This window comes from Sciurus carolinensis, chromosome 8 (genome assembly GCF_902686445.1).
Source record: "Sciurus carolinensis chromosome 8, mSciCar1.2, whole genome shotgun sequence".
NCBI classification, from domain to species: domain Eukaryota; kingdom Metazoa; phylum Chordata; class Mammalia; order Rodentia; family Sciuridae; genus Sciurus; species Sciurus carolinensis.
Window position 1 is genome coordinate 81,402,984 of NC_062220.1, and position 19,768 is coordinate 81,422,751.

At 33.6% G+C, this 19,768-nt stretch overlaps 1 protein-coding gene across 2 annotated transcripts in view; it reads left to right on the forward strand.

Annotated features, from left to right (window-relative positions):
• The window catches only part of Sp4 (Sp4 transcription factor), a 67,978-nt gene that overhangs the window by 42,870 nt on the left and 5,340 nt on the right, over positions 1 to 19,768 (forward strand). For both annotated transcript variants that reach the window (XM_047562331.1, XM_047562332.1), the window contains exons 4-5: positions 3,239 to 3,467; positions 7,823 to 8,022. In XM_047562331.1, coding sequence (XP_047418287.1) covers positions 3,239 to 3,467; positions 7,823 to 8,022 — 429 coding nt within the window. The remainder of the gene's footprint in view (positions 1 to 3,238; positions 3,468 to 7,822; positions 8,023 to 19,768) is intronic.

A 19,768-nucleotide genomic window follows, 5' to 3' on the forward strand; every position in this document is an offset into this window, starting at 1 on the left:
ATTTATGTTACTTATTATAAGTGGAAATAGTCTAAATGTCTGATAGTAAAGCAGTTTCATAAATGATGTTGTATGTCCATGATAAAATAACGTACACTCGTTACATTCTCTTAAATGAAATGTAATAGCTTGGAAGTACTTATTAAGTAAGAAGAATGCAGAATCATTATGTAGTAGAAGTGCATCAGTGTCAAAATGCACTGAACAAAAGACTAGAAGCAAATACATCAAAATGATTACAGTGATAATCTGTGGGTAATGGCTATATGCATAATTTTACTTCTTCCCTCATAGTTTTCAATGGTTCTTAAAATCAGAAGAAAAACTTTAAATATATGTATCTATAAACTATGCTATTTACATTCTTCAAAATAGGTAGAAAGGGACAAAACCCATTTCCTCAAGGGCAAATTTACTTTTAGTTTTTTAAGGTATACTTTTAATTAATTAATTAATTAATTTTTAGTGAATATGAGATTTCCAAAATTCTGCTATTTGCTTGAAATCTCAAACTTTATTACTGGCAACAAATACTGTTAGCTGCCTTGCTTGTAAGGTATACTTTTAATACTCTTTTTAAGAGAGATCTTGCTGAATTTGTGTAACACATGTAAGATAAATCCAATACCTGAGGGAGAAGAAATACAGTGACTTAAGGTATCAGGTTATGATTTAAACCCCAGATCAGTTCTTAAATTGCCTGAATGCTGTATTAGTGAAGCTGGAGGAAATTAAAATTTCTTACCATCTTGCCACCAACATTGCGTGTATGTTGCAGACTAGCTGGTATCTAGGAGTACTGTGGTATTGTACTGGCCTAGTTTCAGAAGAAAACTTCTGTGTTTATTTGAATTTTTAAATTCCCGTTCACTTTATTTAAGAAACAGTTACTGAATATTTCCAGTGTGCCAGGAACTTTGATAACTAGAAAAGTGACATAAAACCACACAGATGTCCTCTGTCCTGAGAGGCCTTCGTTGGAAATAATTTTATGACTAATACTATGATGGAATAGGTTGCTATCTGATTAGCGGAACTGGGAATACTTAAATTCTTAACTCAAGTCTTTAACATCACTTAGGGAGCTAGGTATACTGGAAATCAAGTCAGAATAATAGTTTGTTGCCTTAGGCAAGTTCCCCTTCCTCAAAACCCAGAGAACTAGGCCAGTCTACATAGAATATGTATTTTCCTTTATTAGTTAGACCTGTTTTCCCTTCGTTCTCTAAGATTATCAGTTCAAGTCTCAGAACTTAATACTCTATTGAAGTAAAAGACCACTCAATTGGTGCTAAAGGAAAATTTGCAAGAAATGAGGTTTTTTGTTTTTGTTTTTCTTCTCCAAATACTTATTCTAGATATTATTATCTCAAAGTCTATTGTCTTGCTGCCTTGGTCCAATTTCCATATTTGAAAAATGAGAAAAGTCTAAAACAAAGGCATAAGAAAGGTTGCTTGACTGCTCCAAGCAGCCTTGGAATGCTTTTTCCTCTGTTAGCATGGGAGAAAGAGAAAAGAAGGGCCATCCTCAGTCTGTTCTACCATAGTGTATGGGAACAATACCAATAAATTTTGAGTTACTTAAAAATTTATTTCATAAAACTGTTTCAGAAGTATAAGTACAGGCAAACTTTTTCCCTTGTCCTTATGCCCCAAACAATACAGCAAACTACTTACGTAGCATTTACATTGTATAAGGTATTTGTTATAAGTAATCATTTTTAAAATGATTTAAAGTTGGGGGAGATTGTGCATAGGTTATGTGCAAATATTGCACCATTTTGTGTAGGGGACTTAAGCATTGGTAGGTTTTGGTATTTGTGTGTTGGGCAGCGGGTGAGGGTGGGTATCGTCCTGGAACCAATTCCTCATCAATATTCAAGATAATGGTTTGTATTTTAGAGGTGGGTGTTCCCACAGAGTTCAGAGTGCTGTGGATACAGAGAAGGTTGAGATTACTTTGTCTCGGAGAGTGAGAGGTTTAAATTTGTTTAGTTAAATGCATGCTATTTTCTTGGTAATTTTTATTGTCTTTTCTTGGTCACTCCATATGTTTAAAGTACAACAAGTGCAGTTTAAAATAAGTCCCTTTATTTTCATAGCCAGGACCCACTGCTAATGTTTTATCTGTGTATTGCCACCCATTCAGAGCAGACTAATGGTAACAGTAGCTAACGTAATGAAAATTCTATACTGTAAGGGATTTGTAAGTATTAACTTAATCTTTATATCAACTCTCTGAGACGGGAGCATTCTTTCACAAATAGATTATTTTTTTTTTCCAGTCTCTTCACCTATTTGATATTGCTACCTCTGATGGTTAAGAGTGTAGAACTATGAGAAAAAGGGTAATTATAAGATTTACCATTTATACTTCAGGATAATGTTAAGCCATGCAAACAGATACTTTTTGGTCATATTCATAATTTTTTATAACTGACGAAGCCGAGTTAGTACACGTTCTAATCTGAGGCGAAGTCTAAGTTATAAAACATGAATGAATAACAACATCCTTTTTATTGTTATAGTGATGTTAAGTAATAGTTATTAGTGGTTTTACATTTAGAAAACCAGTTAACTCTGTATAATAAAAAGATGACTTCTCAATAAAGGGATTAATTTTGCTTAAATGATTGAGAAAGAAGAAATATCCATAAAACTTAATCCTTCATTTAGTTACTTTTCACTCCTATATTTTCTTGGCACGATTAAGACATGCTGTTTACTGTAGAAATAGCAATAATGCTTTGTATTTATGTAGCATTTTTCATTTGAGGATCTCAGAATGTTTTTCAAGTATCTCATGAATTCTCACAGTACTTCAGTGAGATAGGTAGGTGGCAAGTATTATTATCTTCCTTTTATAGTTGGAGGGAGAAATTAAGCCACAAGGAAGGTTAACTATTTTATGTATAGCCCCATCAACTAGAGAAAGAGACAGTTTGAGCTACTAAAATAAAAATCAGTATTAAATTTTAGGAGAGTTGGCATAGTATCAGTCATTAACTTCTTTCTTTTGTACATGACACAGATTATTAGAGCAAATATGTTAGCTTTAAAATACCTACCTGGGGACTGGGGATGTAGCTCAGTGTTAGAGTGCTTGCCTAGCATGTGCAAGGCCCTGATTTCAGACCTATAATGTCCGCCCCCAACAAAAATGCACATGGAATTATTTTCTTTCTTTAGAAATAGAAAACATTATATACTCTTTTTTTCCCCCCTTCTTCCTTTTTAGGTCAGCAGCAAGGACAAGATGGAGTGAAAGTCCAGCAGGCTACTATAGCTCCTGTAACGGTAGCAGTTGGAGGAATTGCTAATGCCACGATAGGTGCTGTTAGTCCTGATCAACTCACTCAAGTGCATTTGCAGCAAGGCCAGCAGACTTCTGACCAAGAGGTGCAACCTGGCAAGAGACTTCGAAGAGTTGCCTGTTCCTGTCCTAATTGTAGGGAAGGAGAGGGAAGGTAAATGCTCTGTTTTCAACTCTTAACTCTCTTGAAGGTATAAAACAGTACTTAAAATGAAGTCATTAGCTACCTGCTTTGATTCCTGGAACCTCAATGACTTTGTAGCCCAGAAGTTGGAATGTAATATCATTAAGGGAATTAAATTGGGGTGTTCTAGGAGTGAGACTTGAGTGATCCTCTGCCTTGTACCTCATGCTTTTTTTTTTAATCAATTTATTTTGTAAAAATTTTAAACACTCTTGTTAATATAAAAATAACTCACCCACCATGACATTTGCCCATTTAGAGTATAGTTTGATGGTTTTAACACATTCACAGAATTGTACAACCATCACCATAATCAATTTTAGAGTGTTTTCGTCATCCTTGAAAAAAGTCCTGTGTTCTTTTTTTTTTTTTTTTCCAAGAAGTCCTGTGTACTTTAGCTATCAGTTTCCCAACCTTCTTAGCCTTATGCAACTGTGAAACAAATTTCTGTTTTTATAGATTTGTCCGTTCTGGACATTTCAAGTACATAGAACTATGAAATGTGTGGTCTTTTGTGGGTGGCTTTTTTCATTTAGCATTAATGCTTTCAAGATTTTGTCATGGTGACATGATCAATACTTCATTCCTTTTTTATGTATGTATAATATTCCATTATGTGGACTGTATTTTGTTTTTCTCATCACTTGGTGAATATTTGGATTTTTTCCCTGTTGAGCATTGTGAATAATGCTGCTGTAAACATTTGTGTAGAAGTGTGTGTGTGTGGTCACGTTTTTCATTTCTCTTGTGTATGTGCCTTGGAATGGTATTGCTGGGTCCTATGGTTTAATCATTTGAGGAACTGCCAGGTGATTTCCAAAGTTACTGCACCGTATTACATTTCTATCAGTGATGTGTGAGAGTTCCAGTTTATTCATATCATTGCCAATAGTTGCCATTATCTGACTTGTTATAGCTAATTGTGGGATTGAAGAGAGATCTTATTGTGGTTTTGATTAGAAATTTTCCAATGATTATTGATGTTGAGCATCTTTTCATGCATTTCTTGGTCATTTGTATACCTTTGGAGAATAGTATCCTTTGTATCAAGCACCAGTGTTTATGAATTCAATTTTTTTTTCTATTTTTTTTTCCTTATGATTATTTCTACTTTTGGTGTGATATCTAAAAATTCATTGCCAAATATAAGACCACAAAGAATCTGGTTTTCTTTTGAGAGTTATAGTTTTTACTCTCATGTTTAGATCTTTGATCAACCTTGGATTAATTTTTGTATGTGGTATGAGGTAAGGGGTTCATCAGACACCATTAATTGAAAAGATTATCCTTTCTCCCAATGACTTGTCTTGGCACGCTTCTCAAAAATAACTAATCGGGACTGGGGATAATAGGTCAGTTGGGAGAGTGCTTGCTTCGCATGCACAAGGCCCTGGGTTCAATCCCCAGCACCACAAAAAATAAATAAATAAATAAATAAGAAAGATGATTTATCATAGACATATGGGTTTATTTCTGACTCAATTCTATTTCATTGAAATCTATCTTTATGCCAGTTACATACTGTCATGATTACTATGATTTTGTCATAACTTTTGAAATCAGGAAAAGTGGTGTCTTCCAACTTTGTTATTTTTTTAAATCTTTTAGCCTCTTTAGCAAGACTTGGAATTTTATGTGACTTTTAGCATCAGCTTGTCAGTTTCTACAAAAATGCTGGTTGTCATTGTGATGGGAATTGTGATGGGAATTGCGTTGAATCTGCAGATCAGTTTGGGGAATATTGCCAACTTAACAATATTAAATCTTTTGACCCATGCAAATGGGGTGTTTTTCTATTTAGATTCTTGCTAACTTCTTTCATCAATGTTTTATAGTTTTTAGAGTGTAATTTTTGCATGTTTGTTAAATTTATTCTGATTTTATTCTTTTTGAATATTATAAATGAAATGGATTTCTTGATTGTTTATTCCAAGTGTACAAAAAATAAGCTTTTTATATATTGATCCGATGACCTAAAACTTTTGCTAAATTTTTCATTAGTTCTAGAACTTTTTTCCCGTGAATCCCTTAATATTTCTACATGTAAGTTTATAGCATCTGTGAATAAAGCTTTTACAGTTTTCCACTCTTGAAGAGGGTTCAGTTTCTCTCCCCCTGCCCTCCCCTTCACCTGATGCTAACTGCCTTGTCTAGAACTTTGAGTACAGTGTTGAATAGAAGTGGTAAAAGTATACATCCTTGTTTTGTTTCTGATCTTAGCTCTGGGTCCCTTTATCAAGTTAAGGAAGCTTCCTTCTATTCCTATTTTGTTGAGTATTTTTATTATGAAAGGATGTTTGATTGTGTCACATGCTTTCCTGCATTTGTTGTAGTGATCATGTGCTTTTATTTTTTATTTTACCAATATGTTACATTAGTTGATTGTCAGATGTTAAAGCATTTTGCATTTCTGGAACACATCCAGCTTGATCATGGTGTATAGTTATTTTTACATGTTCTTGGATTCAGTTTGGTAGCATTCTGTCAAGAATTTTTGTACCTATACCCAAAGAGATACTGGTCTTTGGTTTTTTTTTTCTTGTAATGACTTTATCTGGTTTGGGAAATAGTAATACTGAATTCATAGAATGAGTGGAGATGAGTTCTCTCCAGTTTTATTTTTGAACAAGTTTTTAAAGAACTAATATTCTTTAAATGCTTTCTGAAATTGACCAGTGAAACTGTTTAATCCTGGACTTTACTTTTGGGTAGTTTTGATTACTAATTCAGTCTCCTTACTTATTATGTGTTTATTCTGATGGGGACTATTCTTGACTCTAGAAATTTGTCTGTCTCATCTAAGGAATGGTTCATAGTATTACTTTATAATCCTTTTTATTTTTATAAGAATGATAGTGATCTCCCCTTTTTCATTTGTTAATCAACAAATTTTGAGGTAAGTCTTTATCTCAAATGAATCCATTAAGTCTTTTCTCAGTTCTCTTTTGTAACGATATCCACTTTATTGAGAGCACCCTTAGACTTGAACTTTTTCAACTTTGTTGTAAATTGTCATTTCCTTTAGGAAGAGATTTGGAGCTCTCTGGCGTGCTTCTCTTTCTGTGCAAAATTTGAGTCATGGCTCTCCAGCTGGTAGTTGAGACAATGGTACATTTCTCTCTGAGTGATACCCTATTTTAGGAGCCGAGTGCATGGTGGCAGGGACAGCAATAGCCTCAGGTCTTCTCAGCTTGCCTCTTCCAGCTTAGAAGCTCCAGTTTATGAATTGTGAATGAAATAGCTCAGTGGCCATTTGGAGCACAGTTTTTTCATCATGTCACTTCCAAGGTAGTACCTACGTTCCAGGGTTGGGGGCAGATGGAAGAAGGCAGTCTCGAGCCCTCTCAGCCTCACACTCACCTGGAACTTAAACACAATAGTGGGTAGCTGGGGGTAGGATGAGAAATGCTATATCCTGCTCCTCTTGGGAAAAAGTTGTCCAACTGGGAAGTGGGAGGAGAGGGAACCATGTTCTTGGTTGCATCAGTCTGTTTCTTGTGTCATGAAGGTGCAAGGAAGAAGGGAAGGATTGAGTCTTGATTCAAAAACCACAGACTCTCATTGCTCTTACCAGTTCTGTTAGATTTACTTGAATAAATGTTTATTTGCTGTTATTTGTTCTTGGGACCATTTCCAGAAACATAAATCGTATTGTGTTTGTTTTATAATTTTCATCAGTTTTACTGGGAAGCAGACCCAAGGAACTCCTCACACTGTCCTGCTGGAAATGAAATTCTGCATCTTATTTTCTTAACAGGAGTTAGCCATCTTTTTGGTATTTTAGAGGAGAATTTTAAAGTGTCTTTAAAAACTTAGAGATTAGTTCCCCAAGGAATTAATCTTTTCCCCAAGGAAAGAGCCTATGAGGGAAGAAACATGAGGTCCATAGTAGACATAAGCATTGAAGTTATTAACAAGTTTTTATAGCATTTTTGTTTTCAGTATACAAACCCAATTTATTTATTTTATTTGGTACTAGAAACTGAACCAAAAGGTATTTAAGCACAGAGCTACACCCCCAATACTTTTCATTATTTTAAGTTTTGAGACAGTCTTGCTAAATTGCTAAAGATATCAGTTGCTAAGACTGGCCTTGAACTTAAGATCCTCCAGCCTCAGCCTCCCAAGTCTCTTTGGAATTACAGGTGTATGCCACCACATCTGGCTACTTTTTCTTTAATTGAAATTTCCACAGTTGTGGAATTACAATCGAACAAACCTATTTAGAAAAGCATCGTTTAATTATCTTGATTCCCATTTGTTTTTTCATAATTATAAACTTAGTTTTGAAAATGTGATTATTGTTTGGTTTTGTTTTTTGTTAGGAGCAGTAATGAACCTGGAAAAAAGAAACAGCATATCTGTCATATTGAAGGATGTGGAAAAGTTTATGGTAAAACATCTCACCTCCGAGCACATCTCCGCTGGCATACTGGAGAAAGACCTTTTATATGCAACTGGATGTTTTGTGGTAAAAGATTCACAAGGAGTGATGAGCTTCAGAGACATAGAAGAACCCATACAGGTTAGTTGGTTTATTTTAGTAGGACTTGTATGTTTTACTTATTTTTTTTTTTTTTTTTAGTACTTAGATGAAAGTTTTAGTGATAGGTTAGCTATCTACGATTAGAAATATACAAATTAAGAATTCACTTTAGCAATTATGTAAAAGGTGTTGATGATAAATTTTTTTTACTTTATTCCTGAAATGTATTTTATTCTACTTTTTATAAACTTTATCAGCTTATTTAAATGACTTGGAATTTGTTCCATTTGCTTATCTTGTGTTCTTACTTTGTTGAATTCCCATAATATTTTTCATCAGCCTTTAAATAGGTATAAAGACAATTGGATTATAATCTTAGTAGTGACCTGTATTAGTTTTGATTTGTCTTTACAAATTCAGAAAATTCATCAAGAATAATATAACACATATGCAGCTATCACTCAGAACTAGCATTGTTAATATTTTATTTTCTGAGGGGCTGGGATGTAGCTCCTTAATAGAGTACTTGCTTTGCATATGTGAGACTCTGAGTTCAATCCCCAACACCACAAAAAATAAAAAATAAATTATATTTAGTAAAACAGATCTCTTAAGAAAGTCAATATTGAAGATACAATATTGAAGACACAATATTCACAGCTTCTGTTTATTAATGTTTTATTAATTTATAGTTTTTAATGCATCTAATAGCTTTACACATATTATTCATGATTTTATAAATAAAATAATGTTTAAATTAAAAACTGTTACATAAATGATATGTTGCAGTCATAATTTTACTGTTTAAGAAGTAAGCACATATAAATGTATATTTTCAAGTATCTGTGTCTTAGCAGCTATGTAGTATTGTGTCACATGACTCTACCACCTATATTAATTCATTTCCCAGGTGGTTGAGGTTATTGTTAGTTTTTTTGCTGTCACAAATTTTGCTGCTGTGAATATTCAGTGAACATGTGGAGAAGTGGTTTACTGGATGCTAGAGAATATATATGTCTGGTTATGCCAGATAATAGCTAAAAGGTCTCCACAGTGGCTGTTATGATCTCTACTCACTGTAGGGAACATTAGTTTCCACTTTGCTGTGTGCTAACTTGTTAGTAGTGTGAGGCCTCAAAAGTTTTTGTTTATCTAAAATGGTTTCTATTTTATTTTTATTTTTATTTTTCCTAATTGTCAGTGAGATTAAGCATCTTTTCATATGTGTATGGGTCATTTATATTTTTTTCTGCTTTTCTGTTTCTCATTTGTCTTTGAATTGTTTTCTTATTATATATTGCAGTTTCTCTGTTTCAACCTTTTTCATTGTGCTATCCTTTGTCATAGCACATAGTTTTATTTAGTTAGACAGAACTCTTTTGTCTTTTGCTTTTTGTTATGAAATTTTCTTCTATTCCAAGATTTTTTTAAGTTTTTTCGAACTTTTTCTTTTAATGACTTTAGAGTTTTCTTTTTGTAAATTTGGTCTTTTAACAGCCTGGAGGTTTTTGGTTTGTTCAGTCTGTTTTGTTTTTTTTTTTTTTTTTGATGATCAAATGAATCAGGGCTGCCATTTTATTTCTCTTCCATATGGAAAGTCATTTATTTTTCTTTTTTTGCGGGGGAGGAGGGGTTATGTACTGGAGCTGAACCAAGGGGCATGGACCTATACCACTAGCCCTTTTATTTTTCTAATTTGAGAGAGTTACTAAGTTGCTGAGACTAATTTCAAACTCTTGTTGAGTCTAACTTCAAGCTCTTGTTCTTCCTGCCTCACAACCTCCTAAGTCATTAGAATTACAGGGATGTGCCACTGTGTTCAATTAGGAAGTCATTTCTTGTCTATTCATTCTTTCTCTGTCAATCTCTAATAATAGTTCTCTCACATACTATCCCCCTTCAAGTGTGGCTCAATTTCTCAATTCTCTGTTTGGAGACTTTTGTCAATTCCTTACCAGTACCATACTATTTAATTGCCATATTAGGTCTTAACGTCCAAGAAGGCTTTCTCTGTCTCTCTGTCTGTGTCTGTCTGTGTCTCTCTCTGTCTCTCTCTCTCTCTCTCTCTCTCTCTCTCTCTCTCTCTCTCTCGTGTTCTCTCTTGCTCTCTCATTCTCAGAACGTGCATCCTTTCTATTTAGAACATGCCTGTCATATATCCAGTATTTAACTGCTAAACAAATTGATTTAAGTAGATTATTGAATTAGCCATAACTTGTACCAAGGTATATGTGGAACCAAAGGAGAACTAGAATTGACTCTTTCTTTGGGGGAGGCCCCTGGAATTGAACCCAGGAGCAGTCTACCTCTGAGCTACATCCCCAGTCCTTTTTAAATTTGAAGACAGGGTCTTGCTAAATTGCTGAGGCTTGCCTCTAACTTGTGATTCTTCTACCTCAGCCTCCTGAGTCACTGAGATTAGAGGCATGTGCTACTCCGCGTGACTTAGAACTAACGTTTTTTGATCAACTACCATATATCAGATTTTCTAATGTTATTTCATTTGATTATAACAGCAACACTGAGATAGAAATTAACTCCTTTGAACAGTCTCAGAAAAGAAAAAGATGTTAAATGCAAAATTATCTAATTTGACATGCACATATAGTAATAACAACAGTGAGTATTAGTATTTTGACTCAGTCTCTGGAGGACTTAGTACTAAAACTGTGAGTTGTAATTTTTTTTTATAAAAGTTTTTAGACCTTCCTGTATTTTATGAGGCCTTTAATGCCAACTCACCTTTGACACTATCAAATGTGATGTGATTTAAATTAATTCCATAATGTTCTATCTTTTGTGGAAAATTATCTGCTATTTATGCTGTAGAAGAGGAATATTGTATTTCCACCTTGGAGTACCAGTAAGAAAGATTAAGAAAGTTAAGAAAAATTGCCACTTCGATTTGGAAACTCACACTGTGATTGCATCATTTTTTCCAAAAGATGCTATGTTCATAAGATCCTGCTGTGCCACACATTTATATTCACACAGATATATAAGACAAATTTACTCAAGGATTTACATGTACATATGCTTTAAAGTTAAATATTAACAGTTGTCAGTTATTGAGGCCATTTCTTTAAAAAAATGATCCACACCATCATCATCATCTACTAGCTTGATAATTGAGAATCAAATATATCTTAATGTTTATTGATGCAAATGTCTTAAATACACCAATCCAAAATTGTTTAATTACAACTTGTTAGGGACTAGAAATATAGATTGATGGTAGAGCATTTACCTCACTATACAAGGCCCTATCACCAGTACCATGAAACAAAACAAAACTTAGTAACACAAATAGTAAACTCAATATCAGCATATTTACAAATGTTACTTTTAAAGATTTTAACATTGTAACTTCTACTCGTTTATTGAGTTTGTTGAAAGCATGTGAAGAGGCTGGAGATGTGGCTCTGTGGTATACATAACCTTTTGCCCAGCATGTGTGAGGCCCTGGGTTTGAGCCCCAGCATCGCCACAAAAAAGAAAAAAAAGAAACAAAATACCTTTTAGAATAATTATGAATATTAAGTTGAAAGCCTTGAACATGCATGACAAAACCCATTTTATTCAGTGTCTTAACCACTACTATCACTAGATACACACTGACTTATTACTATGAATGAATAAATGAGTTATTTTTAGTCACTGCTGAAAATAGTGAAGATATTTGTTTTGGGGAAAAAATGTAAAGGTTTTCAAAATGGCACATGATTGTAGCTTTTAAAAATCAAATCCTATAAAGGAGCTTAACAATATTAAGGAGGTTAACATTCCTATTTCACTCCTAAAAGAAAATCATTTTTAATCATTGAACTATTGCATTTTTTTCTTCCTTTGATTTCTACTATATATCTAAATAATATACTAATGGTCTATCAATATTTACCAATATCTATTGACATCTAGCATTGAAAGTTAATAACTTACCTAACTTGGCACCATCTAATAGATTGTCTTGTATTGGGCTGGCAATATTGCAGTTGGTACATTCGCCTTGATTTTGATCTTCAGCACTGCAAAAGTTTTAAAAGATTTATTTTTTTAATTACTTATTTCTTCTTCATTTTATTAATTATTCTTCTCTTCCTCCTCATGTTGTTGTGGTTGTTGTCATACTAGGAATTGAACCCAGGGGTGCTTTACCACCGAGCTACATCCCGCTTTTGATTTTGAGATAGGGTCTTGCTAAATTGCTGAAGCTAGTCCCAAATTATGATCCTCTTGCCTCAGCCTGCCAGATAGCTGGAATTATGGGTGTAGGCTACCATACTCAGCTAAAAGATCATCTTTTATAGCTGTATATAGGCCACACATCTCTTGATTAGCCCTCTATAGTATGGATATTAGCATGTCTCTCCTTTATTTTCTATCCTCTTAATTTCACTCACCTAAAAGTTTACCCTTTCTCATTCTCTTGAGGTTAAAATGCTTGTATTCTCATCAATAAATGCTAATATGTTTTTGATATTTTGATTTTTAAAGTTGAAAATTACTAAATAATTGCATTATGTTCAGATATGTACTATTATTATGTTTCTTTGTATTGTTTTTAGTTTCTCTTGGAGTTTCTAATTTCCTTTTTTCCTTGCATTATCTAACTTCATCACCTTTTTAATTATTTCAAATTTTCAAGAATAGTATAAACTCCATTAATTTTCTCAATATATGGCGCTTTCCATGTTTCTGATTGGACATGGACTGATCACTGTGTAGGGTCCTGCATAGCTGTAATCATGGGACTTTTCTTGCCTGCTCTATGCTTTAGATCTCACGTTGGTTTCAAAGATGTCATTTTTTTCATTTTTCTTGGCTTACTCCTTTGGTTGCTGGAAATCATTCTGAAATGCTTCCTAACCAAGAAAAAAAAGTGATAGTAATTTTGTCTGAAAACTGCTTTGTTTTGCTTTTTCACTTAATTTGATTTGACTAATATAGTGTTCTAGATTCAAAACTATAGTCCCTCAAAACATTAATTGCATTACTCTCTTGTCTTTTCACTTCTATTTTACCAGTGAAAAATCTATTGTCACTCTCTCTTGGGTTTTTTAAAAGGTGACATGATTTTTTTCCCTTATAACTTTGTTACTTTTTATTTTGGAATAATTTTATGCTTCAAAGTTATAAAGATAATATGAAGTTTTTATATTTTCTTTATGAAGCTTCCCTTGTTGCTAACTTCTTATTAATTAAACTAAGAAATTAACATTTTTACCATACTGTTAAACTATAGGCTTTGCCATGAATATACTTCTCTAGGTTTAAATCTAGAATAACCCATTGTATTTATTTGTCATGACTTCTTAGTCTCTTGCAGTCTCTGACCTTTTCCAATTATTTTCTTATCTTTTATTACCTTGACACTTTTAACAAATACTAGGCTAGGTATTTTGTAAAATGTTCCTTAATTTGGGTTTGTCTTATGTTTTCTCTTGATGAGATTGAATTGTTAGACTGGACTGAACAAGATCATGAATTGTTGGGAAGAATATCACAGAGGTTAATGCCTTTCTCATTTCATCATATGAGATGTATACCCAGTGTAATTATGTCTTACTAATCCTGATCATTGGCTAACAAGTATGCCAAGTTTCTTCACTGTAAAGTTTTTTTTTTTTTTTCCATATTCTGTTTGTTAGAAACAAGTCATTCAATTCAGTGCACACTCAAGGGGTTGAGAATTAATTTCACCTCCTGGAAGGCTTAGCAAAGAATTTGTAAACATATGTTAAATCAACCACAGTGATTAGTAAATATTTGGGGAGCATTATGGGAATATTTTCGGAGTCTATGCAGATAGATACTGTTTCTCCTTAAAGAAAGACACTAGATCTTCACTTTTAGAGTTCCTTAGTGAATCTTGACTACAGCAGTTATTTCTCTGGGTTTCTGAAGAGTGTTGTCCATTTCCTTTATTCCTTATACAATTTTTTGTTGGAATTCTCATGGAAGGAAAAGTTATGCCTTCATCCCCAATTGTTTGTTTATTCATTCATTTACACTAGTCTGGATTCATATTCTTTGGTTCATAATCCACTACTGTCATCATTTATTTTCTTGCTCAAATTGTTTAATATTTGGCCTTCAGAAAGTCTTTCACATTGGTTCATGTGGGCTTTTTTGTTTGTTTTTGTTTTTTGTGTTTTTTGGTCCTGGGAATTGAACCCAGCGTTGCTTAACTACTGAGCACATCCTCATCCCTTTTTATTTTGAGACAGGATCTCGCTAAGTTGAGACAGGATCTCGCTAAGTTGAAACAGGATCTCGCTAAGTTGCTTAGGCCGGCCTCAAACTTGCAACCCTCCTGTCTCGGCCTCCCAAGTTGCTGGGGTTATATGCATGTGCACCACTATGCCTGGCTTTTATGTCTTTTATGTCTTGTTGACATGCCCACATGCTTTTTTTTTTTTTTTAAACAAGAACTTCTTTAATCTTTGTTGTTTTATTAATTTCATAATGATGTATTTAGGTATAGGTTTTCATTTATTATGCCAGCTAGTTGAACTCAACTCTGGGTAATCTCTTTTTTCACATTTTCATCCCCCTTTTTTCTTTATTCTTACTAGACTATTAATAGATCGATGTTGAACTTGCTAGATTGATGACTTTTTTTTTATGTCTTACATTTTTTGTTACCTCTTGTCTCTTTATCTTTTATTTTCTGTGACATTCTTTAACTCTATCATCACATATTTCATCGAATTGTTTTTTCATTTCCAACAGTGCCTTTTATTGTTTATTTTTTACTTCTTGCTCTTTTCCTAATATGGATGCATGTGCTTGCCGAAACAATCTTGAGTTTTTCATCTAGAAAATTTTTTTCATATTTATTTCATTCAATATAATTTTTTGTCTGTATCTTGCTTTTTCTGAATCGTCCAGTGAATCTTCTTTTTTGTTCAAGTTAATCGTGATTGAAGAATGTGTTTTAAGTGAAAGATTTTGAAAAGTTTATTATGAGCGGGTGGCTTTCATTTTAAGGCCATTGGGTGGGGCACTGTGTTACACTGGAAGATGTCTAATTAGCAAAGGACAATAATATGACCCCAGCCCAGGTAATATGTTTCTTTAGATACAGATCCTCAAATATTTTGCTCCAATTTTTATTTATCCCAAAATTGATATTAGGTCTTATATACTATGTATAGATTTTAATTTTCCATTTTATACTCTGTGTTTCCCTCTCACAATTTTGAGTCCCAGACGCTTACAGATTTCTTCAGAAGATAGATTGGCTCTCTTCTAGAACATACCTTCTTCTTTGATAATCTCTGTTTTCATTTGCAGCAATGTGACGGCATCCTTATTTTGATGACTTCTTTCCTACTTTTTGTTGTTGTAGATTTAACCTTTTTTTTGCCTTTACTATTATTTTAATGTGCATTTCAGTTGTATAGATGTACATATTCATTGTGTTCATGTAGTAATGTAGTTTACCCTTATGAATATTTTATTGTAGATGTCTTATACACTTACTGTATTATTATCCTAGTATAGAACTTTCACTTTTTAAGAAACTTTTAAAAAAAATTTTTGTTATGGTTGGACACAATACCTTTATTTTTATTTATTTATTTTTATGTGGTACTGAGGATTGAACCCAATGCCTCACATGTGCTAGGCAAGCACTCCACCACTGAGCCACAACCCCAGCCCCTAAGAAACATTTTTGATTTCATGAATTTAATTTTATGTTCTGTGATTGCAAAAAACAGTTGTTTCACACTGATGTGTTTGGCACATAGATGCCTAATAAATGTTTATTTTAAAACTTAAAAAAAATTAAAAAATTGGATCGAATAGATGAGACCGAGAACTCTTTATCAGTTATACTGAAGTTTCCCCCAGAATTGTTTACACAGATTCTTCAGCAAGTTGCAAAATGGTCAGAACTGTTGTTTTTGAGTTCACTATCAGCCACAAATAAATCAAGCTATCTGCTCTCTGAAGCCTATCAGTCCCATTTTGATTACATCGAAAACTCTGGACGGAGTCAATCTGTTATACTGAGCATCTAAATGACCATAGTGAAAATTAAACAGTAATAGGCAACTGAGGAGTGAAATCACACTTAAACAGTGCATAAGATGGGTGAGTTCAAAGGTGTTTTTCACCTGCTTTGTTTCCCAGGTTTGATCCTGTGGATGCTGCATAAGTATTTATAGGCAGAAAACACAGCTGCACAGCTGGCCCCTCCCTTTTTTTTTTTTAGTACCAGAAATCAAACCTTGGGAAGCTGTACAACCTCAACCCTTTTTGTTCGTTTGTTTGAGAGAGGGTCTTCCTAAATTGCTTAGGAACTCACTAAGTTGCTGAGGCTGGCTTTGAATTTGTGATCCTACTTGCCCTCAGTCTCCCTAGTTGCTGAGATTACAGGTGTGCACCCCCACATACAGCAGAAGACACTGGATCTAGAGAAACTTCCTGTATCTAGAGAGAGAAGTAAGAAAAGAAAATTAAAGATATTGAAAAAATCTTAAAAGGAGCCAAAGGAAAATAACATGTTTTACATATGGGGGAACAAAAATTCCAATGATGGCAGATTTCTCCTCAGAAACTGTCAGTTCATTATTTTATGTCCAGTGAAAATATCCTGAGTAACAAAAGCCAAGTAAAGGTATTTTCAGATGAAGGAAGACCAAGAATTTTTTGGCATCAGATTTGCTCCAAGAGAAATAATAAGCAAGTTCTTCATGGCAAAAATAAATATTACTAGAGAGAAACTAGAAGGAAGAACAAATAATAAAAATTTAAAATTAATATGCAGCTCCTATCAGTCAGTTAACTGATATATTGTAGAATTAACTAATTCTATAAATTAGAACATTAAATATTAAGCCAAAATAAAAAGGAAAGGGGGAGATAGAAGAATGGAAAACAAAGAAACAGAAAATAGATAATAAGATGATAGACTTAACTCTAGTCAAATCAGTGATTATATTAAAGTCACATGGTTTAAACATATTAATTAAAATTGTCAGATGGCCTTTTTTGAGGGGAGGGTCCCACTGGGGTGAGCCCAGGGGTGCTTTACCACAGAACTGCAACACTTCTATTTTTAATTTTGAGACAGGGTCTCACTAAATGAATGAAACTGGGCCTCAAACTTTTCCTGCCTCAGTCCACCAAATAACTGGAAGTACAGGCCTGTATCACCATACCTAACCATCAGATGACATTCTTGTAAACAAACCAACTAATTACATTCAAAAACTCACTTCAAAGCTTATTCCAGCAAAATATATATTTTATTCAAGTGTAGATGGAGCCTATGGAGGCACATACCTGTAATCTTAGATACTTGGGAGGCTAAGGCAGTTCACAAATTTAAGCCTAGCCTGAACAGCATAGCCAGAACCTGACTCAAAATAAAGTAGATAGGGCTGGGGATGGAGGTCAGTGTTGGAGAACTAAGGTACATGTAACATGGAGGGAGACCATATTCTGGGCTATGAACACTCCTTAACAAGTTAAAAAGAACAAAAATCATTCAAAGTATGTTATTATCATCAGTGAATTAAACTATAAATCAAATAACAAAAATATCTAGAAAATCCTCAAATATCTATTTAATTCTCAAATAGAAATTAAATCACACATTTCCAAATAACTGATGGATCAAGAGGAAGTCTCAAGGGAAATTAGTAATTATTTTCAGCTGAATGAAAATACAACATAATAAGAATGTAGGCCAGGTGCAGTGGTGCAGGCCTATAATCCCAGCGTCTCCGGAGTCTGAGACAGGAGGATCGTGAGTGCAAAGCCAGCCTCAGCAACTCAGTGAGACTCTGTCTCTAAATAAAATATAAAAAGGACTGGGGATGTGGCCCGGTGGTTAAGTGCCCCTGAGTTGAATCCCCGGTACCAAAAAAAAAAAAAAAAAAAAAAAAGATTTGTAGGATTCATGTAAAGTGATGCTTAGAGTGAATTTATAAAATTAAATCCTTCTATTATCCTTCTATTAAAAAAAGGAATGTCTTCAGCCAGTAATCTAATAAGCTTTCATGGTAGGAAACTAGAAAGTGAGCAAATTAAATCCAAAGCAAGAAGTTAGGAAACTATAAAAAGCACAAATACTTTGATAATAGAGGAAAAAATAAAGAAATTCAATCAAAACAAAATCTAGTTTGTCGAAAAGCTAAAACTGACAAGTCTTCTAGCTAGACTCCCAAGAAAATTTACCAACATTACTAAAGACCCAGTAGACATTAAATGGGTAATGAAGGAATGCTGAGCATAACTCCTCTCCCTAAATTTTAGAATCAACTCCTTAAAAGACACAAACTATGAATACTTGTTCAACAAGAAATAGATAATAATCAGAAAAATGAGAAATTACACTCCATTTATGTATGATCTATCAAAATGTATAAATTCATTCTGTCATATACAACAAATTAGAACAAATAAAAAATTTAAAAAGATAGATAAACATGAATAGTTCTATATTTGTTAAAGAAATTGGACTTGTATTTTAAAACTTGGAACAAAGAAAACCCAGGGCCCCAATGATTTGATTGTCAAATTGTACCACTTAAGAAAGAAATGACAGTTCTACAGTGTCTGAAAATTAATGAGAGAAACACTTTCCAACTCACTGTACAAAGCCCACAGTAATATGACAAAACCCAAGGCTTCACAAGGGAAGGAGAACACTGCAGACCAGTATAAAAAGTTTAGGTGTCAAAATTCTCAATAAAATTTTGACAAACTAAATCCAGCAATATGTAAAAAAGATAATGCATCATAACTAAGCAAAGTTTATTCCAGGAATGAAAAAGATGTTTGAACATTTGAAAATCAGGTACTTTAATTACCGATGAAAGAAAAAAAATCACAATTACTTAAGTACAAGTAAATATTTGGAAAAATTCTGTGTTGGTTTTTATAAAAAATATAAAACAAGAATTGAAGAGAACATCATACATACACCAGCATGTTTTATTATCTCACAGTTTCATTAGGTCAGAAGTCTGAGTGGACTTAGTTGAGGACCCTTTTCAGCATCTCACAGAACCAAAATCCAGGTTATCAGCAGGGCCCCATTCTTTCCTGAAGACTCTGGGAAAGTATCTGCTCCAAACTCATTCCCACAGGCAGTTAAATACAGCATTTGGCTGTGGTAGGACTAAGGTCCCTGTTTTTCCCTTGGTACCTGTTAACTGGGCTCCCAGTGTTTGCTTTTGGAGGCAGGCTGCCCATATTTCTTTGCAGTCTTGCCTTGTGGCCCCTTCCCATTATTCAGGTCAGCTCCCTCTCCCACTTTTAATCTCTCTGACTCCAGGTAAAGAAAGCACTCTTTTTTGACCAGTTCATGTGGTTAGAGTAAGTCAACCTAGATAATTCAGAATACTTGCCCTGTATTAACTGTATTAAACTCTATAAGCTTAGTTACATCTGCGAAGTCTCTTTTACCATGTAACATATTTACAGGTTTCAGGGATTGGAGGTCTTTATAGGGCCATTCTGTCTACCACAGTAACTAGTACCAACAGTTTTGATAATTATATGCATTAATTATAAAAAGTAATCATATATTGTGAATAATTATAAAAGTAATTATTAAAAAGATATTATATATATTTAGTGTAAGCATTCTATGTCCTTGAGTTACAGTATACTTAAAGTATACTGATAATGTTTGCTAAGGGTGGGAAATTTATAAATTATCTGACAAAACACAAAATACACTTCCCTGTGGAAAAGGATAATGAACTAAAATGAGTCACTCCCCTAATGAAAGTTATTATATAATATGATTTGCACATATGAGATT